Raw genomic sequence first — 27,649 nt, forward strand, 5'->3', positions numbered from 1 at the left:
TTCTAATAAATAATGTTACTGATCAATAATTTATGAAAATGTATTACTGGGGTTTCCCTCCTAGTGACTCTTTTGACATGTCATGAAATTGATAAGTGCAGGGTCACGTTACTGGGACCTCCACTGAAGCTTGGGAAAAAGTATACCCATTTTCCAAAATTCTGAAAACTGTGACATATCTTATATGAGATTCATCATTAACTCTGTTACGACGCTGCATTTTTCCAGTTTTTCGCTCCCTGCGTTCCCGGAGCCATAACTTTTTTATTTTTCCCCATTCACATAAGCGTATGAGGGCTTGTTTTTTTTGCGGGGCAAGTTGCACTTGCTAATGGCAACATTTAATATGGCATACAATGTAGAGAGGGCAGCTGGAAACAAAATCCAAATGGGGTGGAATTGGAAAAAAAGCAATTCTGCCACAGTTTTAGGCCTCTTTCACACTTGCGTTGTCCGGATCCGGCATGTACTCCATTTGGCGGAATTACACGCCGGATCCGGAAAAACGCAAGTGTACTGAAAGCATTTGAAGACGGATCCGTCTTCAAAATGCTTTCAGTGTTACTATGGCACCCAGGACGCTATTAAAGTCCTGGTTGCCATAGTAGTAGTGGGGAGCGGGGGAGCAGTATACTTACAGTCCGCGCGGCTCCCGGGGCGCTCCAGAGTGACGTCAGAGCGCCCCATGCGCATGGATCATGTGATCCATGCGATCACGTCATCCATGCGCCTGGGGCGCCCTGACGTCACTCTGGAGCGCCCCGGGAGCCGCACGGATGGTAAGTATGCTGCTCCCCCGCTCTCCACTACACTTTACCATGGCTGCCAGGACTTTAGCGTCCCGGCAGCCATGGTAACCATTGAGAAAAAGCTAAACGTCGCATCCGGATCCGGATCAATGCCTTTCAATGGGCATTCATTCCGGATCCGGCCTTGCGGCAAGTGTTCCGGATTTTTGGCCGGAGCAAAAAGCGCAGCACATCCTGATGCATCCTGAAGGACGGACTGTCCATTCAGAATGCATTAGGATAATCCTGATCAGTATTCTTCCGGCATAGAGCCCCGACGACGGAACTCTATGCCGGAAGACAATAACGCAGATGTGAAAGAGCCCTTATGCTGCAAAAAAATGTAAACTTTGGAGACACATTTTTTTTTTCTTGCCATCATCTGAATTTTCATATTTACATTTTTTTTTATTTTTACTTTTTTTATGTCCCCAAATGGACTCCAACTTGCAATCATCAGATTGCAATTTGTATAGAATAAGGAAATTTGCTCCATTATTCTATGTACAAATAGGTATATTACAGTTCAGTGCTGACCCCTGCTGGCCTGAACTGTAATATACAGGTAATAAGCCTAAAAGCATAATACTGGCTCAGACTTATTACCAACATAGTCCGATTTACCCGGTCTCTGCCAGGAAAAAGCGTTCTTGCTTTTGGGTTTTAGCCCTGTCAGAGGTCGTGGTCACATTTGACCACGACATCTGAGGGGTTAAATGTGTGCGGTTGGCATTACCGCCGAATGCAGACATTAGTCACAGCACCCGGAGGCTATGGCACTTGCTCTGCTCCAGAGCGGGCGCTGTCTTTAAGGCCTCCTGCACACGACTGTTTTTTTTCCCCCTTTACTGGCAGTTTTTTGCGTTCCGTATACGGTCCGTATACAGAACCATTGATTTCAATGGTCCCGCCCAAAAAACGGAATGTACTCCGTATGCATTCCGTTCCGTATTTCCGTTTTTCGGTTCAAAGATAGAACATGTCCCTTTATTGCCCGCAAATCACGTTCCGTGGCTCCATTTAAGTCAATGGGTCCGCAAAATAACGGAACACATACAGAAATGCATCCGTATTTCTTCCGTTTCCGTTCCGTTTTTTGCGGAACCATCTATTGAAAATGTTATGCCCAGCCCAATTTTATCTATGTAATTACTGTATACTGTATATGCCATACGGAAAAACGGAACAGAAACACAACGGAAACAAAAAACGGAACAACGGATCCGTGAAAAACGGACCGCAAAACACTGAAAAAGCCATACGGTTGTGTGCAGGAGGCCTAAAGATCAGACATCTGCTGTACATGTATAGCAGATGTAGGAAAGGGGTTAAAGGGATTTTCTGTAAAGCCAGTCTGTGTATAGTTTAGGAGGCAGGAAAATATTAAACATACTAAGAGAGGTCGCACAAACGCCTGTACAAGCGTCATAGACGCCTGTTCAGGCCATTTTACTCCCTGGAAAAAGTCTAAGGAGTACCGATACGCCTTAAACTTTTCCCTGCCATTCATAGGTGCAGTGAGCGCTGTGAATGGCACTGCCTGAAACAAACAATAACAAGGCTCCTTACAGTGAGGAGCTTTGTGATTGGTCAGTGTGAGCCGGCTGCCGGAACTTATGGCACACCGCTCTGAAGGGAGGAAGGAGGCGCGTGATCCTCACTGGCAGGGTAAGTGGCCTTGCTGTGAAATAGAGTGGGGGTCCCGGATCTGAGAGCCTTGTTTTCCTCTCTAATGATGAGTCTGTAGCGCTCAGCCGAGCGCCGTCTCTCCTCCCTGCTGAGTGCGGTACTGAAGACGGCCTCAATAGAAGGTCTAGGGCAGTGATGGTGAACCTTTTAGAGACCGAGTGCCCAAACTGCAACCTAAACCCACTTATTTATCACAAAGTGCCAACACGGCAATTTAACCTAAATACCAATATAGTGTATCTTCCATGTACTTTATCATTTAGCTATAATAGCTGCCTGTGCCATTCATAGCGCGCCCTTCGCTGATGAATGGCAGGAAAAGTCTAAGGCTTATTGGTACACCATAGACTTCCAGGGTGCGGGTGCCCACAGAGAGGGCTCTGAGTGCCGCCTCTGGCACCCGTGTCATAGGTTCGCCATCACTGGTCTAGGGGGACCGTCTTCACTACCGCGCTCAGCAGTGAGGAAAAGTGGCTGAGCGCTTCAGACTCCTGCTTATAGAAGTCAGCGAGGCTTCGTGCACAAGGGCGCGTCAAGGCTCCATACAACCTCCATAATGGACAGACCTGTCAGCTTTCCTATGAATTCATCAAGGGAAATTTATTGCAACATGTTCCATCAGACGCTGAACTAGAGATATTGTTTGCTATAAGGATTTCTTCGGTAATGCGGCGCTGCATGGCGGCACGTGGTGTTACAAGGACTGCATGTGGCCATTTACAGCCTCCGGGACATACAGTCCCTCTGCCAAGTGCATGAAGTCTTCGCTGCAAGACTGTATAATCCAATAACCACAGGGGTGGTGGCAATTTTGTGCCATTATCTGGTGGCATGAGATAGGGCAACCTGGTCATGGAAGACGAACTCCCCTTTATAGCAAGATCAAGCACAACACAATATGACAGCCTCTAGATCAGGAATCAGCAATCTCTAGACTCCAGCTGTGATGAAACTACAACTCCCAGTATCCTCCTTTCACTTCTTTAGGAGTTACAAGAACAGCTTAGCAAGTGTGCATGCTGGGTGTTGTAGTTTCACAGCAGCTGGAGTGCCGAAGTTTGCTGCACCCTAGATCAGTGGTTATCACTGCGTGTTGACATCATCCAGATCCACAACATGTGACTGTGGCGGTGCGAACACCTGGCACCAGAGGAATGTGCCTAGGTATTTTGCTTGTGCCCTTGGCACCAGCATGCACCACCATCCATTGTCCCTTTGTCCTGCTCCGCCAGTGCCTTAGGTCTCTTCAGAGTCTACCAACAGCCCCGGAGGCACAACCTACCCACCTGAGAGCTCATCTACAAGGACGTAACTTTGGTGGGCAGCAATGGCCAAGTGATGGATGGCAAACCCCAATGACCAGCGGCACAGAAACAGCAGCAAAAATTTAAGGGATTGTCCCAAGATCAACACTATTTACCTATCCATACTTGACCCAGAGAACACTAGAACATGGTAACCAAGGTGGGGCCCCCAGCGATCATGTACTTGAAGGGGACATCTCTGTTTTAGTAACGACTTGCATTTCCCATGCAATAACAATTCTGGGGAATCAATTCTTGTGACTCTATATTGTACCATTCCTCTATTATTCCTACTAGAACTTATGAACAAATTGCTAGTAGTCTGCAATAAAGGTCCAGCGGGGGGGGGGGGGGGGGGGGGGGGGGGTTACCAGTTGACAGCACTGATTGAATAATAAGGCTATGCAGGGACACCCCCATCTGGACCTTCACTGCAAACTGCTAGCAAGTCATTCATAACTAATAACAGGAATAAGAGGAATGGTGAAAATTAAAGTAATAAGAATAAATGCTCCAGGATTATTACATGGGGGGTGCAAGTAGTTTCCTCTTTAACGACAGGTGATAAATATCGATCTTAGGATAAACTCTTTAAACCTCATAAAATCACTGCAACAGTGACCTTAGTGGTGCCGACCCCTCAGCGCAACAGTGACCTCAGTGGTACCGACCCGCTCAGAGCAACAGTGACCTCAGTGGTACCGACCCCTCAGCGCAACAGTGACCTCAGTGGTACCGACCCCTCAGCGCAACAGTGACCTCAGTGGTACCGACCCCTCAGCGCAACAGTGACCTCAGTGGTACCGACCCCTCAGCGCAACAGTGACCTCAGTGGTACCGACTAGGGATCGACCGATATAGATTTTTTAGGGCCGATACCGATACCGATAATTTGTGAACTTTCAGGCTGATAGCCGATAATTTATACTGATATTCTGGGAATTTTCATTTTCGGGAAAAAAAAATCCCACACAAATATGTTTATTGTTTACGTGTATTTTTTTTTTTTTTTTAAATCTTTCTTTTTCATATTTTGGTGTTTTGTTGTTTTTTTTGTTTTCTTTTACTAACTTTTAACCCCCTTAGGGACTAGAACCCTTGTCCTATTCTCCCTGATAGAGATCTACCAGTAGGAGCTCACACTGTCCCTGTGCTTTGTGCACACAGCAGCATGGAGCTTACCATGGCAGCCAGGGCTTCAGTAGCATCCTGGCTGCCATGGTAACCGATCGGAGTCCCAGCATTACACTGCTGGGGCTCCGATCGGAAGAGCAGGGGAAAGGGGATCCTGTGGCCACTGCCACCAATGATTAATACTGGGGGGGCTTGGCTGGGGGGGGGGGGGTGCACTGTGCCACCAATGTTTTTAATACCGGGGTGGGGTGCACACTGCGCCACCAATGATTAATACTGGGGGGCTTGGGGGGGTGCACTGCGCCACCAATGATTAATACTGGGGGGCTTGGGGGGGCTCACTGCGCCACCAATGTTTAATACTGGGGGGCTTGGGGGGGACGCACTGCGCCACCAATGAAGATAAATCTCTCATTTATTCATATACAGGAGGCGGGAGCTGGCTGCAGAATGACATAGCCAGCTCCAGACCTCCATGAGCGGTAGCTGCGATCCGCGGCACCTGAGGGGTTAGCTACCGCATATCGCAGCTACTGCTCATGGAGGTCGGGAGCCGGCTATGTGATTCTGCAGCGATTCTGATGAGCATTGAAACTGCAGGAATAGCTTTAAAAAAGGCTTACTGTATTTTTCGCTTTATAAGACACACCTTATCTAGGTTTTAGAGGAGAAAAAACAAGAAATAAAATATTTTTTATCAGACCTCAGATCAGACCCCCAATCTTCACAGGACCTCAGATCAGACACTCCTTCTTCATCAAAACTTAGATCAGACCTCCAATCTTCATCAGACCCTTAATCTTCACCAGATCTCAGATCAGACCTACAACCTTCATCAGATGCCAATCAGATGCCAATCTTTGTCAGACTTAAGGTAAGGCAAAAAATAAATAAAATAACTGGCCTCTACTGCTCCAGACAGCGCCACTCGATAACCAGCAAGCTCTTCCTGCTGTGCTGCACTTTGATCTGACATCGCACAGCATCAAGTCGTCCTGACGCTGTACGCTGTCAGGACACAGCATGGAGCCTGGAGAAGACCAGGGAATAGTAAGTAAAACTAGCACTAGCAGCGCGACACTCACCGCTCCCTGGTCCTACTGTACTAATCAGCGTTTCCATAATGGAAGTGCTCATTAGTAATCTCTTTATAAGATGCACGATAGTTTTTCCCCACTTTACAGTAGTTGAACTCTTAGAATTAAATATCATGAAGGGCTCATGCACACGAACGTATTTTCTTTCCGTGTCTGTTCCGTTTTTTGTTTTGTTTTTTGCGGAACATATGCGGAACCATTCGTTTCAATGGGGCCGCAAAAAAATAAATGAAGTTACTCTGTGTGCATTCCGTTTCCGAATGTCCGTCCTGCAAAAAAATAGATCATGTCCTATTATTGTCCGCATTACGGACAAGGATAGGACTGTTCTATTAGGGGCCAGCTGTTCCATTCCGCAAAATACGGAATGCACGCGGATGGCATACGTATTTTTTGCGGACCACAAAATACATATGGCCGTGTGCATGAGCCATAATGCTTTTGTAAATCTGTGTAATTCTGGTTTCTCACTCCCCTTCCACCCTTCCTATGTATCTATGAGCCATATGTCTGGGACACAGCATACTCAGTACTATTTATATGCAGTATTTCAATGTGAAATGTAACTGTTTTCTAACAACCTCTACAACGGCAGTACTGTAGCAGTGCCATGTTTCCCTCCATTAGCCACATTTAGTGATTTATCTTGGGCCAGGTACCATACAATAAGGCATTGTTAGTTCCTCGACAGAATAATCAATTTCAATCAACTTATCACTAAAGTTTGGCAAAGTAGGATGAAAACATGTCATGCCCTACTCACAACATGATGGATCAATTTAGAGTCTTACGCCTTTACAGCCAATACACAATTATCACTAAAATATCACTGCACATAGAGACGTAATTCTAAAAAAAGGATACAGTTGAACAATTCAATGTGGAATACTGAATAAAACCAAAAAACATGTATATCGCTCTAGCATATCCTATATATAGGTTATGAGGGTTTTTTAAAAGGGGTGAGGGTGAACTACAGGAGGCCTCAGCCAACTGGTTTGGAAAGAAGTGGGTGTTTCATTTAAAGGAATTATTCCATTTTGTAATTTCCATGGCCAAGATGGGACTAAGAACAAGACGTGGCGGCCGGAGTTACGGACATTCCCGAGTTATGGTGTAATTTGCTGTGCTATGCTGTGTCCATAGTTCTCATGCACTGCTATGGTAGTTACAGAGACAGCAGAGCATCAGCCGCTCATCCTTTTCTGTAACTCCGCCACCCCTGCCAGTTCTTAATCTCGTCTAAGCAGATTGAGGTTGGTGCCATCTCTGGACTTGGAGACCTCAATGGGTGATACATTTATGTTTATTTGGTAATTGGCATGTGGAACTTGGGCAACGTTGGAAAAGTAGCAGTGAGGAACTAGTGAGGGTGAATACGATTTATTTTAGGACCACTGTACCAATCAATGGCAGCAAGGAAAGTCCATGTAATACAATAATAGCTCTAATCCGCTAGAAAAGAGGAAGCTCTTATAGATCAGCTCACAGAAAATCGTCCTGAGCGGAGAACTCCCCTCTATGACATCCGTATACCCATACAGAGCTTATAGGCACAAGTTGTTTCATGAGACAACCCCTTTAACAGCCTCCCCTCCAATTTATAGAGTAGAACTATCTACTAGACTCATGAGCCCAGAATGATAAGGGACCTAAATGAATAAAATACAAGTCCTCTTGGATTTACATATTAATGATCGATCCTCAGGACAGGTCATCATTATAAGCAGCATCAAACTGAATTTTCTTTGGCCCACCGGAGGAAATGATTCTGGAGGCCTACCCTCTGCTTGACCTTAATGGTGGCCATATTTTATAAGGGGCCCTGTTTTGTAAAGGACCCATTATTGTATCAACGTTTTGGCGCACCAGAGGATCCCTGGTCAGTCCAAGCCTGAGTATAAGATCAGCGGGGGTCCGATTCCCGGCATCCCGACAATCAGCTATTTGAGGAGTAGAGCCTTGGTCTCCTACAGCTTACCAAACACAGTGCTGTACACAGTATAGTGGCTGTGCTTGGCATTGCAGCTCAGCCCCATTCACTTGAACGTGGCTAAGCTGCGCTTAGGCCATGTGACCGATGAATGTGACGTCACATGGCGTAGGAAGATGCCTAAGCGCTCATTGAGTGCCCCAGTCTCTTTATACAACTGTTCGATGGAGGTGCCGGGAGTCAGGTCCCGGGAGCATCAAACTGAATTTTCTTTGGCCCACCAGAGGAAATGATTCTGGAGGCCTACCCTCTGCTTGACATTAATGGTGGCCATGTTTTATAAGGGGCCCTGCTTTATAAAGGGCCCATTATTGTATCAAAGTTTTGGCGCACCAGAGGATCCCTGATCAGTCCAAGCCTGAATATGAGATCAGCGGGGGTCCGATTCCCGGCATCCTGCCAATCAGCTGTTTGAGGAGTAGAGCCTTGGTCTCCTACAGCTTACCAAACACAGTGCTGTACACAGTATAGTGGCTGTGCTTGGTATTGCAGCTCAGCCCCATTCACTTGAACGTGGCTAAGCTGCGCTTAGGCCATGTGACCGATGAATGTGACGTCATAGGAAGAGGCCTAAGCGCTCATTGAGTGCCCCAGTCTCTTTATACAACTGTTCGATGGAGGTGCTGGGAGTCAGACCCCTGCCAATTTCATATTTGATGACCTCCTGCTCCATAGTGGGCCACCAAAACATTGGACACCATAATCAACGTGACATGTTCCCTTTAACCTCGCCATCTACAATTAAAACATAGGAAAATGTTTCAGGTATCAGATAAAAATAAAAATGATTTTAAACCTTTTCCACTTTTCTAGTAGCGATATAATCTGTAGTCTTGGGTAGTACAGTATATTTAATTCATAACTGCTAATGATGTCTGCCTAATGATGCTATAATAATTATTTCTGCAAACTAAAAAGAAGAGGAAAAGAAGAAAATGTCTTTTAAGACTAACAGTTCTGTCGCGCATAAAAGCATTACTGTATAAAGCTAATTAGAAGCATGATTTACCTTTGACGTAGATGCTATGACTGCCTATTTTGTTCTTGAGACATTTTATCTAGCTTTAGAAACCAGGGCGCCTCTGTCCTTATATAACTGCTTCTGGCAATCACCCATGATCGCAGAAGCTTCTGATAAATAAAATGCAGCTATGACCATGTCTGAAGACAAAGACGACCACTAAGTTTCTTCCATGTTCTGAGAACGTACTGAGCGTGCTGAATGATACTAGAAGATAATAAAGGTAATACTCTACTAATTACATACTAGCTCCCAAAAACTAGTATCAAACCGACACACAGCATCACACACATGAGAACCACTGACGGACAAGCATCTTAGAACATAGGGCAGAATTCTGCATTATACACTGATGTAGAATTATTTGTATGAACCCTTAAAACCCCTTTGAGCGAACTTATGGACTGGTATTGAGCGTACTCACAAGTGTATTCATCAACAAGTACAGCAACACATCTATGGGTAGGATTTATATATATATATATATATATATATATATATATACATACAGTATATCAGTAGCTAAACAAATACATGGGAGAAAAATCTGCACCTAAGGGTGCATTCACAAGACCGTATAAATGGATCTGCATCCGTTCCGCAAATTTGCGGAAACAGTGCAGACCCATTCATTTCAATGGGTCCGCAAAATATGCGGACAGCACACCGTGTGCTGTCCGCATCCGTTGTTCCGTTCCATGGCGCCGCAAAAAAAAAAAAAAGCATGTCCTAAGCTTAGGCATTCTCTATATAGCGCTGGCCATGTGCGGTACGCAAATTGCGGAACGCACACGGACGGTATCCATGTTTTGCAAAACATTTACGGTCGTGTGAATGCACGTTAAGGGGGATTAAAGGGAATTTGGCAGACGATCATTTATTGTGATTTATTCTATTTAAAGAGATTATCCCATAAATAATGTAGAAAATGAAAATCATACATAACCTAGTACATGACAAACTCATTCTAACACAGCTAGAACCAGCCCTGTACCTCACATGGATCCAGAGATCTACCCATTCGTTGTTCCGCTAGATTTCAAGCTGGCAGCTAGGGGATGTGTCCTTTCCCAGGGGTAAGTCCTTTCTGCTGCAGCTGAAGGATGGAGACATGTGCTTTTTCCGTCTCAGCGAGCAGGACAGGAACATTACAAAACGAGCAAACAGCAGGTGGCGCTATACAGGTTCCATTGAATAACTCAGTGCTTATAATACATTTTTAATTAGATGCAGTTACATAAGTATTCAGATCAAGGTGCTGGTTTGTAAACTGTAGAATATTTTTTGTGGGACAACCCCTTTAATTTTCCATGTCACTATCTACATTAAAAAAACAAATCCTAAAATTCTACTGTTTTCACACTGGCCACTAAGCCTAAGGCCTCTTTCACACTACAGTATGTTGAATTCAGTGTTTTGCGTTCCGTTTTTCACGGATCCGTTGTTCCGTTTTTTGCTTCCGTTGTGGTTCCGTTTCCGTTCCGTTGTTCCGTTCCGTTTTTCCGTATGGCATATACACTATACAGTAATTACATAGAAAAAATTGGGCTGGCCATAACATTTTCAATTGATGGTTCCGCAAAAAACGGAACGGATACGGAAGACATACGGATGCATTTCCGTATGTGTTCCGTTTTTTTTGCGGACCCATTGACTTGAATGGAGCCACGGACCGTGATTTGCGGCCAAATATAGGACATGTTCTATCTTTTCAACGGAAAGGAAAAACGGAAATACGGAAACGGAATGCATACGGAACACATTCCGTTTTTGCGGAACCATTGAAATGAATGGTTCCGTATAGGGACCGTATACGGAACGCAAAAAACGGACCGCAAAACGGAAAAAAAAAACGGTAGTGTGAAAGAGGCCTAAGGCCCCTTTCACACGGGCGAGATTTCCGTGCGGGTGCGATGCGTGAGTTGAACGCATTGCACCCGCACTGAATCCTGACCCATTCATTTCTATGGGGCTGTTCACATGAGCGGTGATTTTCACGCATCACTTATGCGTTGCGTGAAAATCGCAGCATGTTCTATATTCTGCGTTTTTCACGTAACGCAGGCCCCATAGAAATGAATGGGGTTGCGTGAAAATCGCAAGCATCCGCAAGCAAGTGCGGATGCGGTGCGATTTTCACGCATGGGTTCTAGGTGACAGTCTATTCACTGTATTATTTTCCCTTATAACATGGTTATAAGGGAAAATAATAGCATTCTGACTACAGAATGCTTAGTATAATGGTGCTGGGAGGGTTAAAAAAAATAAAAAAGTTAACTCACCTTATCCCCATGATCGCCTAGTTCCCGGTCGGTCTCTTCTTTAGCTGTGGCTAAAGGACCTTTGGTGATGTCAGATCACATGCTCCATCACCATGGTGATGGACCATGTGATTGGAGCATGTGATCTGACATCACCAAAGGTCATTCAGCCCAAGCCCACAGCTAAAGAAGAGACCGACCGGGAACTACACGATCATGGGGATAAGGTGAGTTAACGTTTTTTTTTTTTTTTAACCCTTCCAGCACTATTATACTAAGCATTCTGTATTCAGAATGCTATTATTTTCCCTTATAACCATGTTATAAGGGAAAATAATAGAATCTTCAGAACATCAATCCCAAGCCCGAACTTCTGTGAAGAAGTTCGGGTTTGGGTACCAAACATGCGCGATTTTTCTCACGCGAGTGCAAAACGCATTACAATGTTTTGCACTCGCGCGGAAAAATCGCGGGTGTTTCCGCAACGCACCCGCACATTTTTCCGCAACGCCCGTGTGAAAGGGGCCTAAGGCTGAGTTCACACTAGCGTGACAGATTTGGTCCGGATGCGTTCAGGGTGCGTTCAGTTAAACTCGCACCATTTTGCAAGCAAGTTCAGTCAGTTTTGGCTGCAATTGCGTTTAGTTGTTCAGTTTTTTCCGCGCGGGTGCAATGCGTTTTGATGCGTTTTTCACGCGCGTGATAAAAAACTGAAGGTTTACAAACAACATCTCCTAGCAACCATCAGTGAAAAACGCATTGCATCCGCACTTGCTTGCAGATGCAATGCGTTATTAACGCAGCCCCATTCACTTCTATGGAGCCAGGGCTGCGTGAAAAACGCAGAATATAGAACATGCTGCGATTTTAAAGCATTGCAGAAGTGATGCATGAAAAAAAACGCTCATGTGCACAGCCCCATTGAAATGAATGGGTCAGGATTCAGTGCAGGTGCAATGCGTTCACCTACTGCATTGCACCCGCGCGGAAATCTCGCCCGTGTGAACTCAGCCTAAGGCCTCTTTCACACGGGCGTCATGTTTTTTGCCCGGATAAGAGGCGGGTGCGTTGCGGGAAAATGCGCGATTTTTCCGCGCGAGTGCAAAACATTGTCATGCGTTTTGCACTTGCGTGAGAAAAATCGCGCATGTTTGGTACCCAGACCCGAACTTCTTCACAGAAGTTCGGGCTTGGGATTGATGTTCTGAAGATTGTATTATTTTCCCTTATAACATGGTTATAAGGGAAAATAATAGCATTCTGACTACAGAATGCTTAGTATAATAGTGCTGGAAGGGTTAAAAAAAATAAAAAAGTTAACTCACCTTCTCCTCTTGTTCGCGCAGATTCCACTCTGTTCTTTAGCTGTGGACTGAATGACCTGAGGTGACGTCAGATCACATGCTCCAATCACATGGTCCATCACCATGGTGATGGAGCATGTGATCTGACGTCATCAAAGGTCCTTTAGCCCACAGATAAAGAACAGACCGGCATCTGCGCTAACAAGAGGAGAAGGTGAGTTAACTTTTTTATTATTTTTAACCCCTCCAGCACTATTATACAAAGCATTCTGTATTCAGAATGCTATTATTTTCCCTTATAACCATGTTATAAGGGAAAATAATACAGTGAATAGACTGTCACCTAGAACCCATGCGTGAAAATCGCACCGCATCCGCACTTGCTTGCGGATGCATGCGATTTTCACGCAACCCCATTCATTTCTATAGGGCCTGCGTTACGTGAAAAACGCACAAAGAGGAGCATGCTGCGATTTTCACGCAACGCACAAGTGATGCGTGAAAATCACCGCTCGTGTGCACAGCCCCATAGAAATGAATGGGTCAGGATTCAGTGCGGGTGCAATGCGTTCACCGCACGCATCGCACCCGCACGGAAAACTCGCCCGTGTGAAAGGGGCCTAAGGCTCCATTCAGACGTCCGTATGATGCTGTCCGCATCCGCACCTCCATGGGATTATAGATTATACTGACCCCAACCGCCCAACCTGAAACTTACTACCCATAAAATAAAAGAGACACATAGACACATTATATAATGGATAAAATTAGGCAACGGACAACTTTATTAAAGAACTGCTCAATATTAAATAACCATATAAATTCCATTAATAATAACCACTGGTTAGGCCAGCCATAAGCTCGGCCTAAATATCTGAATCAACTCGTCCGCTTGCCACTTATTGGCGAGCGACCGTACCCCTCCTTCTAATAAAGTGACCGTGACAAAGCAACAAATAAAGGGAGGGCGGGCGGGGCAGTTGGACCCTAAACACAACTTGGCAGACAGCCTAATACCGGTCACCTCGTCTTATATACAAAATCTACCCCACCATCCCAAACCTATCCTCCAATGCCCTACTTGTTGCTGGGGACCTAAGACTTCCAAGCCCCAGCAACCATTCCCCTATAGGATCCCTACCTTAGCCAATCACCCGCAATCTTCCCTTTACCCAGCAACCAAGCTAAATTTAGCCAACTTGGCCACTGAGTTTTGGCGGGAAACACTAACCTGGCGGGAAAATTCCCGCCCAAAAACTCAATACCAGCCCTTGGGATAGTCAGAATCCAATGAAGATCCCTCCAAATGGGATTTTCGGGATCCTCACATTCCGCAGCCATTGCTCCATTCCGCAGCCCCAAACTTCAGGTCCGCGGTTCCGCACAAAAATAGAACATGTCCTATTCTTGTCTGCAATAGCGGACAAGAATAGGTATTTTCTATTATAGTGCCGGCCATGTGCACATGGCTGGTGTCAGTGTTTTGTGGAGTCATCTCATTATCATTTCAGACAGGATTCAATGACAGATGACACGTTTGTATATTTATAGATAAGACAGGATCCACCATTGACAATAGGTGATATCACATCTTATCTACTCCTTACTTGTACAATGACCTCTGCACAGGTCACGGAGCATGCCCAGAAAACTCTCCTATAGAAGTGAATCAGTGCCCTCCAGTCTACTCTGTCTATGGGCCATGTGACTGCTGTAAAGCAAATCTCTAAAAGCTGTTAAGGACAGCTCAGGCAAGATGGCTATAACCACGTTCAGGAAATAGAATAAAAAATTATATAATCATTAAATAAAAACAGATAAGGCTCCTTTCACACTAGCGTTCGCTGGTCCGCTCGTGAGCTCCGTTTGAAGGAGCTCACGAGCGGACCCGAACGCAGCCGTCCAGCCCTGATGCAGTCTGAATGGAGCGGATCCGCTCAGACTGCATCAGTCTGGCGGCGTTCAGCCTCCGCTCCGCTCGCCTCCGCACGGACAGGCGGACAGCTGAACGCTGCTTGCAGCGTTCGGGTGTCCGCCTGGCCGTGCGGAGGCGTGCGGATTCGTGTAATCAATGGGGACGGATCCGTTTGAAGATGCCACAATGTGGCTCAATCTTCAAGCGGATCCGTCCCCCATTGACTTTACATTGAAAGTCTGGACGGATCCGTCCGAGGCTATTTTCACACTTAGCTTTTTTTTTGCCATTTTAATGCAGACGGATCCGTTCTGAACGGAGCCTCCGTCTGCATTATTATGAGCGGATCCGTTCAGAACGGATCCGCCCGAACGCTAGTGTGAAAGTAGCCTAAGGGGAAAAGGATATGTGTTTTAACTAGCAAAAAATTATAGGTGACACAATCCCTTTAAGGGGGCCCAGACCCTTGCTTACGACAGTACCAATTCTGTGACGACTTGAAGACTTGAAGTGTACCTGCTGACGTGAATGTGCACATAGAGAATAAGAGTCTATCGGGACATTATATGACTAGCAGTGATGCCCAGTTCACCGTGTTTCGCCCGCGAACACATGCGGCTGCCATCTTAAATCACAAGTCCGGCGATGCACAGGTAAGTCCTTGCCTGTGCCGCGAGCCGGTTTGAAACAAATGCGGTCACCGGGAGCAGGCAGTTCCGAGAACAGCCCAATGAAGGCCCCCGGTGGCTGTTCTCGGAACTGCCTGCTCCCGATGACAGCATTTGTTTCAGACCGGCTCGCAGCGCAGGCACAAGTAAGGGCTTACCTGTGCATCGCCGGACTTGTGATTTAAGATGGGCGAACACTGAGAACAGGCCATCACTGATGACTAGTATCCTACATCAGCATGTAGAGATTGGCAGCATGAAGATAAAATACATCAGTCTGTAAACACAGAGGGGTCATTTATCAAACTGGCATAAAGTAGAACTCCTTTAGTTACCCATATTCCCCTAAAGTGGAGAAAATTGGCTTCTACCTCACAGGGTTTTTTTTTTTTTTGCCTTCCTATGGATCAACTTGCAGGATAACAGGCCGAACTGGATGGACAAATGTCTTTTTTCGGCCTTATGTACTATGTTACTATGTATAGCAACCAATCAGATTCGACCTTTTATTTTTGACAGCTCTTTTGCAAAATGAAAGGTGAAATCTGATTGGTTTCTATGGGCAACTAAACCAGTTCTACTTTACACCAGTTTGATAAATGACCCCAAGAGTACTTATCTCACAGAGGATTGTCCACACTGCATATGGGAATATCTCTCAGCTGTGAAGAGTATTTGGAGCCTTTGGGTGCAAACAAAGAAAATACCCAATGACTGACATCAAGACAAGAAAGTAAAACAAAAAACAGCAGAAAACCCCCAGTGGTTATTGCCAGGGGGGCTGCTGGAGATATGTAGTATTATATGGTGCCCATTAAAAAGACTTTTAGAACCGAAGCAGCTATGCAGTCCCATCAGCAGCGATACAATCAGATCTGCCAGTGTCAGGGACACACCCTAACTGGTAACACCCATCTGAACTGCTGGTAATTAATTCAGAACTTCTAGTAGGGATAATAAAGGAATTAAATAACATAAGAACTGTCATGGCACACCAGGGCACCACCTTTCCCTCACTCCTTGGCTAGGCCTATGCTGCCCTCCCCATGGGTCGTTACAGAGGGCTATCCCCCGTGATAGGCAAACTGCGGCTCTCCAGCTGTTGCAGAACTACAACTTCCAGCATGCAAAGGGTGCCTATAGCTTTCAGCCTACAGCAGGGCATGGTGGGAGTTGTAGTTTTGCAACAGCTGGAGAGCCGCAGTTTGCCTATCACTGCGGCCTATACCAATAGTCTACTCTATGGGGCCCCAACCTTACCAAGCATATGCTATGACATCCCTTCTATATTGCTGAGCAAGCATACACTATGACATTCCTTCTATATGGCAGAGAATATACTATGATATTCTTTCTACACATCAGAGCATAGACTATAGTACTCATTCTATACGGCAGAGCATACACTATGACATTCCTTCTATATGGCAGAGAATACACTATGATATTCTTTCTACACATCAGAGCATAGACTATAGTACTCATTCTATACGGCAGAGCATACACTATGACATTCCTTCTATATGGCAGAGAATACACTATGATATTCTTTCTACACATCAGAGCATAGACTATAGTACTCATTCTATACGGCAGAGCATACACTATGACATTCCTTCTATATGGCAGAGAATACACTATGATATTCTTTCTACACATCAGAGCATAGACTATAGTACTCATTCTATACGGCAGAGCATATACTATGATATTCCTTCTATATGGCCGAGCATACGCTATGATATTCCCTCTACACGGCAGAGAATACACTATAGTACTCATTCTACACGGCAGAGAATACACTATAGTACTCATTCTAAACGGCAGAGCATACACTATGATATTCCTTCTATATGGCCGAGCATACACTATAGTACTCAATCTATATGGCAGAGCATACACTATGACATTCCTTCTATATGGCCGAGCATACACTATAGTACTCATTCTATACGGCAGAGCATACACTATGACATTCCTTCTATATGGCAGAGATATACTATGATATTCTTTCTACACATCAGAGCATAGACTATAGTACTCATTCTATACGGCAGAGCATATACTATGATATTCCTTCTATATGGCCGAGCATACGCTATGATATTCCCTCTACACGGCAGAGAATACACTATAGTACTCATTCTACACGGCAGAGAATACACTATAGTACTCATTCTAAACGGCAGAGCATACACTATGATATTCCTTCTATATGGCCGAGCATACACTATAGTACTCAATCTATATGGCAGAGCATACACTATGACATTCCTTCTATATGGCAGAGAATATACTATGCTATTCTTTCTACACATCAGAGCATAGACTATAGTACTCATTCTATACGGCAGAGCATACACTATGACATTCCTTCTATATGGCAGAGAATACACTATGATATTCTTTCTACACATCAGAGCATAGACTATAGTACTCATTCTATACGGCAGAGCATACACTATGATATTCCTTCTATATGGCCGAGCATACGCTATGATATTCCCTCTACACGGCAGAGAATACACTATAGTACTCATTCTACACGTCAGAGTATACACTATAGTACTCATTCTACACGGCAGAGCATACACTATGATATTCCTTCTATATGGCAGAGCATACACTATGATATTCCTTCTATATGGCCGAGCATAGACTATGATATTCCTTCTATATGGCAGAGCATACACTATGATATTCCTTCTATATGGCAGAGCATACACTATGATATTCCTTCCATATGGCCGAGCATAGACTATGATATTCCTTCTATATGGCCGAGCATAGACTATGATATTCCTTCTATATGGCAGAGCATACACTATGATATTCCTTCTATATGGCCGAGCATGCACTATGATATTCCTTCTACACTTCAGAGCATACACTATAGTACTCATTCTACACAGCAGAGCATACACTATGATATTCCTTCTACACGTCAGAGCATAGACTATAGTACTCATTCTACACGGCAGAGCATACACTATGACATTACTTCTACACGTCAGAGCATAGACTATAGTACTCCTTCTATACGGCAGAGCATACACTATGATATTCCTTCTATATGGCCGAGCATGCACTATGACATTCCCTCTACACGGCAGAGAATACACTATGATATTCCTTCTACACGGCAGAGCATACACTATAGTACTCATTCTACACGTCAGAGCATACACTATAGTACTCATTCTATACGGCGGAGCATACACTGTGACATTCCTTCTATACGGCAGATCATACGCTATGACATTCCCTCTATACGGCAGAGCATACGCTAGGACATTCCCTTTATACGGCAGAGCATACACTATGATATTCCCGCTATACGGCAGGGTATACACTATGATATTCCCTCTATATGGCAGGGTATACACTATGATATTCCCTCTATACGGCAGGGTATACACTATGATATTCCCTCTATACGGCAGAGCATACGCTAGGACATTCCCTTTATACGGCAGAGCATACACTATGATATTCCCTCTATACGGCAGGGTATACACTGTGATATTCCCGCTATACGGCAGGGTATACACTATGATATTCCCTCTATACGGCAGAGCAAACACTGTGATATTCCCGCTATACGGCAGGGTATACACTATGATATTCCTGCTATACGGCAGAGCATACGCTAGGACATTCCCTCTATACGGCAGAGCATACACTATGACATTCCCGCTATACGGTAGGGTATACACTATGATATTCCCGCTATACGGTAGGGTATACACTATGATATTCCCGCTATACGGCAGGGTATACACTATGATATTCTCGCTATACGGCAGGGTACACACTATGACATTCCCTCTATACGGCAGGGTATACACTATGATATTCCCGCTATACGGCAGGGTATACACTATGATATTCCCTCCATACGGCAGAGCATACACTATGACATTCCCGCTATACGGCAGGGTATACACTATGATATTCCCACTATACGGCAGGGTATACACTATGATATTCCCGCTATACGGCAGGGTATACACAATGATATTCCCTCCATACGGTAGGGTATACACTATAATATTCCCGCTATACGGCAGGGTATACACTATGATATTCCCACTATACGGCAGGGTATACAGGATGATATTCCCTCCATACGGTCGGGTATACACTATAATATTCCCGCTATACGGCAGGGTATACACTATGATATTCCCACTATACGGCAGGGTATACATGATGATATTCCCTCCATACGGTAGGGTATACACTATAATATTCCCGCTATTCAGCAGGGTATACACTATGATATTCCCTCTATACGGCAGGGTATACACTATGATATTCCCGCTATACGGCAGGGTATACACTATGATATTCTCGCTATACGGCAGGGTACACACTATGACATTCCCTCTATACGGCAGGGTATACACTATGATATTCCCGCTATACGGCAGGGTATACACTATGATATTCTCGCTATACGGCAGGGTACACACTATGACATTCCCTCTATACGGCAGGGTATACACTATGATATTCCCGCTATACGGCAGGGTATACACTATGATATTCCCTCCATACGGCAGAGCATACACTATGACATTCCCGCTATACGGCAGGGTATACACTATGATATTCCCGCTATACGGCAGGGTATACACAATGATATTCCCTCCATACGGTAGGGTATACACTATAATATTCCCGCTATACGGCAGGGTATACACTATGATATTCCCACTATACGGCAGGGTATACAGGATGATATTCCCTCCATACGGTAGGGTATACACTATAATATTCCCGCTATACGGCAGGGTATACACTATGATATTTCCACTATACGGCAGGGTATACATGATGATATTCCCTCCATACGGTAGGGTATACACTATAATATTCCCGCTATTCAGCAGGGTATACACTATGATATTCCCTCTATACGGCAGGGTATACACTATGATATTCCCGCTATACGGCAGGGTATACACTATGATATTCCCGCTATACGGCACGGTATACACTATGATATTCCCGCTATACGGCAGGGTATACACTATGATATTCCCTCTATACTTTCACACAACTGTTTACATAAGAGCCGTCCTGCTCAATCCCCTCAGTGAACTGCCAGCATGGTGCTAATGAGATCTCGCTAAGGACGCCAGGGTTGGTCTTTTTTAAGCCACTGCATCAGTAATTGAATGGTAATAATTGGTTTACGTATAATAAAAATCTGCATCTAAATGGCACGTGAACAGCAGGATTTACGAAGGACAAAGCCCATACGCTTACACGAAGCATGCAGGTAGTCAGTAAATTTACTGATGTCCAGAAAACATTGTGAACGATAACACAATATTTGCAGTTTGTATGTTCCGTGTTTTACTGCAGAAGTTTCCTCCAAAAACATGTTAAAGGGGTTGTCTGGGATTTTTCATGAACATGGCCACTGCCGTTTTTGAGGATCCGCGAAACACATATACCTGCCGTGTGCGTTCCGCATTTGGAAGAACTGAACATCCAACCCTCTACAGAACTGTCCTATCCTTGTCCGTAATACAGACAACACTAGGGCATGTTCAAATTTTTAGCAAAACGGAAATACGGATGCGTACAGGGCACGGTGTTCTGTCCGCATCTTTTGCAGCCCCATTGAAGTGAATGGGTCCACATCCGACCCGCAAAAAATGTGGATTGGCTGTGGACAAAAAACAAGGTTGTGTGTATAAGCTCTAAGTGTCCGTCCTGAGGCCAGTTACGTGAACGATGTGCAGGACATGACTTCCTCACGGCAGGATCGGTGGAGACCCGAGCAGCAGTGACACCGCGGATTTAAAGGGTGCAGAATAGTATTTCCTATTTGTATGAGAATTTCAGAAATTCCCAGCCAGCCCCTTTAAGGCATCACACATAAAGCCTCATGCAGACGTCCGTGGAACACGGTCCGTGAGTTACCGGACTGGCATCCTGCTTAGTGAAGGAGCGCACAGCATCATTGGTTGCTATGACGCCGTGCGCTTCGTGCCGCCACTGCTGTACAGTAATACACTCGTATAGATCATATGAGTGTATTACTGTAAAGCAGCGGCAGCACGAAGCGCACGACGTCATAGCAACCAATGACGCCGTGCACTCCTTCACTAAGCAGGATGCCAGTCCGGTAACTCACGGACCGTTTTCCAGGGATGTCTGCATTAGGCTTAGGCCTCTTTCACACTACCGTTTTTTTGTTTTGTTTTTCGTTTCGTTTTGCGGGCCGTTTTTTGCGTTCCGTATACTGTTTGTATACGGAACCATTCATTTAAATGGTTCCGCAAAAAAAACTGAATGTACTCCGTATGCATTCCGTTTCCGTATTTCCATTGAAAGATAGAACATGTCCTATTATTGCCCGCAAATCACGTTCCATGGTTCTATTCAAGTCAATGGGTCTGCAAAAAAAACTGAACACATACGGAAATGCATCCGTATTGAAAATGTTATGCCTGGCCCAATTTTTCTATGTAATTACTGTATACTGTATATGCCATACGGAAAAACGAAACGGAAACAGAAACACGACGCAAACAAAAAAAGGAACAACGGATCCGTGAAAAACGGACCGCAAAACACTGAAATAGCCATACGGTAGTGTGAAAGAGGCCTTAAAGCGAGCTGGGCAGCACAGTGGCTCCGTGGTTAGTGCCACCTGCATGGAGTTTGTACGTTCTCCCGGTGTTTGCGTCAGTTTCCTCCGGGTTCTCCAGTTTCTTCCCACACTCCAAAGACATACTGATAGGGAGCTCAGATTGCGAGACATTGGCGGAATATGACAGCGCTATATGGGTGCCTCCGCAACTGACAATCAGTTCCATTCAAATGACTGAGGAGGAAAGAACATGGATTTCTGCAAGCCCCATTCAGGTGGATGGAACAGATTTGTGTGAAGTGATAAATAAATATAGGGGGTCATTTACTGTAAGCTGTCTTACATTTAGGCCATCGCTGGATACGCCCGCGCCTCTACATAATTTTGGAGGATCCACCACCAGCGCAGTGTCCTTATGAATGACCCCCATAGAGTTTTGAGCTTAGAATTTAATGGTCCACACTATGGAGCTATAGGCACTCCATGTGCCGCCATGCGGTGTCTTCCTATGGCACTGGGCAGAATATATCTGCAATGAGACACTTGCTATGACACTATCTGCACTAGAGAAACTTGCTACGATACTATCCATTCTGATAGAAAAATTCTCTCTACACCTTCATATGAAATCAGTGCCATAGGGCAGCGGATGCCCCATTATAGCTTCATGCCACGCAGAGCTTGCGAAGGAATATAGCCATATAACGGAGCCCATGGGTTAATTGGCTGTCCATGAAATTCACCCAGGTGTGTGAGTGCGTCAGGAACCACGTCCAGCCCTTCTGTGTCTGCAGTGAGATATGTCATCCCTGTAGACCTGACTTCCACCTCCTCTTATTAACAGTCTCCCTTATGTTCTGCTACTTTTAGACACTATTTAAACAATATAGCATGTGTTAGTAAATCATTGCAGCCGTCAGTAAATGGGATGCAGTTTGGCAGTGAAGGTGTTCCAGTGCCTGATGACCCTGCCAGACAAGGCGAGAAGTTGCTCAATTAAAAGTCTCACTGAAGTGCTGCTCTGAGTGATGGTGGCAACAATGAATCAAGACTTTCTTTCCCTTGACTCGGCCACCGTCAGTGCACAGCCTCTCGGTGTGACCTCAGGCATCACTTGTTCTTGTCACCGCTACACCAGGCTGCTTTTAACATTACTCCTGATGCTGGAAAATTCCTTCTTCATACATTTTTAACTATGGCTTGGCCTACAAAAGGCAGTTATAGATGGTGCTGCATATTTGTAAGTTGATGCCTGGATTATTTTACACAGACATTTTCTACATTTTTCCAGTAAAATGTAAGAGCCTGGACAGCAAGACAGGTACGGTATTTAGGATTGGGGTCATGTGATACCCTATGGGTCCTCACGGAGATTTCTATGATAAGCCCTTGTTATGTCAGCTTATGTGGTCACCATGTAGGTTCTCCTGGATGGAACAAGCTTACATTCTGTGGTCAGCACAAAATGGTTAGAACATATCTAAGGGTACGGTCACAACGCCAGGCTTCTTGATGCAGTTTTGAAAACCAAAACCAGGAGTGAACTGAAAAATAAAAAGAGGATAAATTGTATCTGTCCTTTATACTTTCTCTCATTTAATGATCTGTTTCTGATTTTGGCTTCCAAAACTCCATGATGAAACCTGACCTGACCATGTAGGAGTACCCCAAGTGTCCTAAAAACAAGAAGACTTCTGAGAATGACTGTGATTGTCTGACTGGTAAAGGGGTACTCTGGTTGTTAAAAGTTATCCTCTATCCACAGTATGGGTAGTAACTATTAGATTGGTGGGGGTACTACCACTGGGACCCCCACTGATCATGAGAATTAGCTCCCCTACATGAACGGAGTGGCCGAGTGTTGTACCTGGAAATCTCCAGAACTCCCATAGAGATGAATGGAGAGGCAGTATGCAGGCTTCACCTGCTGCTCAGTTCATTTCAGGGCACTCCAAGTGGTACAGGGTAACGGTTCTCATGATCAATGAGGTGGTTCCCAGCAGTAGGACCCCCACCGATCTAATAGTTATCCTCTATCAGGGGATAACTTTTAAAAACCAGAACACCCCTCTTAAAGTGTTAAATGTGTGTCACAATGAATGAATGAACCCCACCCTCCTCAAACAAAAATGTAGTGATAGATGTTAAATACATTTTCCTTGGTTTTGAATGGTCCTGGTCCTATTCTAATGCTATAGGCTGGTATGCAAGTGTCCTCTTCAGGAACCTCAGACGTTCTCACCCTAGGTGCACCTTCAGACTGGACATCAACTCTTGAACTAATGGTGACTCCTTTGCACATACATATTAGCCATGAAGGGTCTCCCTATGGAAGTGTGGCATGTGCCAGGCTCCCATGTACTTGCCTTTGATGTACACATCGTCATCTGCCCTCATGAACCACTCATATTTATCCAGGTACTTGTCATGCATGTGCTTGATCATCATGAAGGACTTCTTCTGAGGAGGGTACGAGTCGTCCACCCCAGGTAAGGAGATGACTGGCACTGGTTCCGGCAGCTGGATCTCCTCTGAGCCCTGGCTGGAGAAGAACTCCACTTTGCCCGGGATGTAGGGTGCCCAGGTCCTGTAAGCTGCCACTGCCCGGGTGTCCAGGTATTTCTTAGCTGTCATAACCCCGACATAGAGGAAATGTCTCTGGCTGTCCTCTGGTGGACCCCAGTCCCCACTTCCATTGTGGTTAACCCTGTGCCTGCTGCTACTGCTGTTGTTGTCCTTCTTGGGGTCCTCGTCCTCAGGTCCAGGGGTGCTGTGTGCCACCACTTCTTTCCCCTGCCAGGGGCCATCCCTGGAGGTGCTCCTCAAGCCTCCCTGCTGCCCTGCCTGGACCCTCTCCGGGGTGTAGAAGGAGCAGACATTGGACCTTCTCTTCTTCTCGCTCATCTCAGCTACTTTGGGGGCGATGAGCCAGGAGGCAGCGGTAAATCCCAGGATTAGTCCCACCACCACACTCATCCAGGGTCTCCTGGACCTCACAGCCATTCTCTTAGTATACTGCTGGGCTGATCTCCCGGGGTGGCTGGGTGCTGGAGTGAAAGTTGGCGGGCAGGAGAGCAGGAGCAGCCCGTGGAGGAGCAGCAGTGTCTGGGCTGCCAGCCTGTCACTGCCGCTCGCACCTCCTCCAGCCCCACGCTGCAGCTGCCTCTCCTCCTCCTCCTGCTGCTCCACCTTCTCCCTCTGCTCCCAGCCGCCAGCTCCTCCACACCCCCGGCTGCTGATCAGTCCCCGTGCCCACCCAGCCCTGCCAGCCTCAGCCTGCTCTCTCCATGGAGGAAGATGCTGCAGCTTCCAGGTGGGAGGGGAGCAGCCCATGTGCTTCCTGGAGGGTGCCACCCCAAGTCCACATGGCACATGCCCACACCCAGCTGTCCCCACAACTGCATCAGTATTCACATCTCACAAAGCATATACTGTATCAGGGGGGCTAACTAGAATTCATAGGGTCCCATGGTGAAATAAAATAGGAAAATGAAAACAGTAAAAGGGCTTATGCACAGAAACGTATAGTCTTTCCGTGTCCGTTCTTTTTTTTTTGCGGACCGTATAGGAACCATTCATTTTAATGGTTCCGCAATAGTTACTACGTGTGTATTCCGTTTCCGTATGTCCGTATTTTCGTTCCGCAATAAAATAAGAACATGTCCTATTGCTGTTCTATTAGGGGCCAGCTGTTCCATTTCACAAAATACGGAATGCACACGGACGTCATCCGTATTCCGTAAATGCATACAGTCGTGTGCATCAGCCCTAAGTAGAAATACCATATTTATCGGCGTATAACACGCACTTTTTCCCCCTGAAAATAGGGGGCAAATGATGTATGCGTGTTATACGCCGATATAATGTTAAGAAGCCATGTTTTTACATACCGAATGTATAACATTAAGACGGCGCAGCGCCTGGCGTAGCTCCCTCCTCATGCGCCGCCTGTCCCAGCTCCCTCTGTCATGCGGCGCCTGCCCCAGCTCACTCTGTCATGCGCCGCTTGCCTGTTCATTCATAAAGTGAGATAAGCAGGCAGGCGGCGCATGAGGAGGGAGCTGGGGCAGGCGGCGCATGAGGAGGGAGCTGGGGCAGGTGGCGCATGAGGAGGGAGCTGGGGCAGGCAGCGCATCAGGAGGGAGCTGAGACAGGCGGCGCATGACCGAGGGAGATGCCGGTCTGCGCCGTCTTAATGTTATACCTCCGGTACTACAGTAAGTACCGTACAATTAGATATAGAGTCAGATTGAATGTTTAACAGTTGCGGGGCCCGGTGTATTAGAGTAGAGTCACTGCACCGGGCCCCGCCATGAGTGTTCCCGCCTCCTCTCTCCACACTTATCCATCTGATGGGGGATCTGTAGATGACACTTATGGGGATCTGTGGATGACATAAGTGTCATCCACAGAGCCCCATAAGTGTCATCCTTTTACATTATTTACCTTATAAGTGGTATTAATATTAATAAAAAAAAGTTCTGAGCTACCCTTTTTTTCCTGAAATTTCCCTCTTAAAATGAAGGTGCGTGTTATACGCCTGTGCGTGTTATACGCCGATAAATACGGTAAATTAAAGGTATGTATAATAGCACGATGTATCAGAAAGCCCACATCAGAGCAAAAAAAGCCGCCATATTGTTGTTCACCACTGAAAGGTACAATGTTCTTTGCACCTGAGTGGGCCCCACAGCAAGTGCTATGGCTATAGTCACGTCTATGGCAGTAGTATTCCTATAGGTTCCCATGTGTTTTGTGCTACTGAAATGACCCTTACCTGCTACACTGTTCCAAATATCTGCAGTAGTAGTCAATATGGAGCCAGATCCAAGCATATAGCATCTACGGTATTTACATGCATTTACATCTGTCCGAGTTATAAAAAAGGTACCCCAGGAACTAATATAATAATGGATTCCTGCTCATCACTATAGCCATGATGTCATGTTCTTGGTTTTGGCTCAGAATAAGGGCTCATCTCATGCACACGACTGAATGTATTTTGCGGTCCGCAAAACACGGATCCGCAAAAAATACGGATGACATCCGTGTGCATTCCGTATTTTGCAGAACAGAACAGCCGGCCCCTAATAGAACAGTTCTATCCTTGTCCGTAATGCGGACAATAATAGGACGTATTATATTTTTTTGCGGAACGGACAAACGGACATACGTAAACAGAATACACATAGAGTAACTTCCGTTTTTTTGAGGACCCAATGAAATTAATGGTTCTGCATATGGTCCGCAAAAAAATAAAAAACAGACACAGAAAGAAAATGCGTTCGTGTGCATGAGCCCTAAGGGCTGGTACACATGATCGTATATTTCATTCCACTGTTTTGCATAATGGATGCAGACCCATTCATTTCAATGGGGCCGCAGAAGATGCAGATGACATACCGCGTGCTGTCCGCATCCGTACCATTCCATCTCTTCCATTACGTGGCCCCGCAAAAAAGATAGAACGTGTCCTATTCTTGTCTGCAATAACCTTCTTTAACCCCTTCACGCTTTTGGACCTTACTGTACATCAAAATCGCAAGTAATTTACTGCACAGTCACATCCAAACTGCTTACTATAAAGTGTCACAGCCCCGGAGTGTCCGCTCTCCCGGAGAGCAGACACACCGGGGAAGCCAGCAAGGGACCAATCAGAGTGGTCCCTTGCCGGCAAGCTTTCCGATTGGTTAGTCTCTGCAGACTAACCAATCAGAGCGCTTTAGTGTGAAAATGCCGATTTCAGGCTGTGATCTCCACGCTGGAGATCACAGCCTGAAATCGGGTAAGACCACCAATGTGCTCCCAGTGCCCCTGATATTTATATTGCCCCCAGTAATTTAGTGGCCCCCATAATGCCCCCCA

General features: G+C 45.5%; 1 protein-coding gene across 1 annotated transcript in view; it reads right to left on the reverse strand.

The window, feature by feature from the left end:
• The window catches only part of CHSY3 (chondroitin sulfate synthase 3), a 347,641-nt gene extending 322,747 nt beyond the window's left edge, over positions 1–24,894 (reverse strand). The window contains exon 1 of the mRNA XM_044290996.1: positions 24,151–24,894. Coding sequence (XP_044146931.1) covers positions 24,151–24,787 — 637 coding nt within the window. The 5' untranslated portion in view covers positions 24,788–24,894. The remainder of the gene's footprint in view (positions 1–24,150) is intronic.
• Between the last annotated feature and the right edge of the window lie 2,755 nt (positions 24,895–27,649).

This window comes from Bufo gargarizans, chromosome 1 (assembly GCF_014858855.1).
Source record: "Bufo gargarizans isolate SCDJY-AF-19 chromosome 1, ASM1485885v1, whole genome shotgun sequence".
Lineage (NCBI taxonomy): Eukaryota > Metazoa > Chordata > Amphibia > Anura > Bufonidae > Bufo > Bufo gargarizans.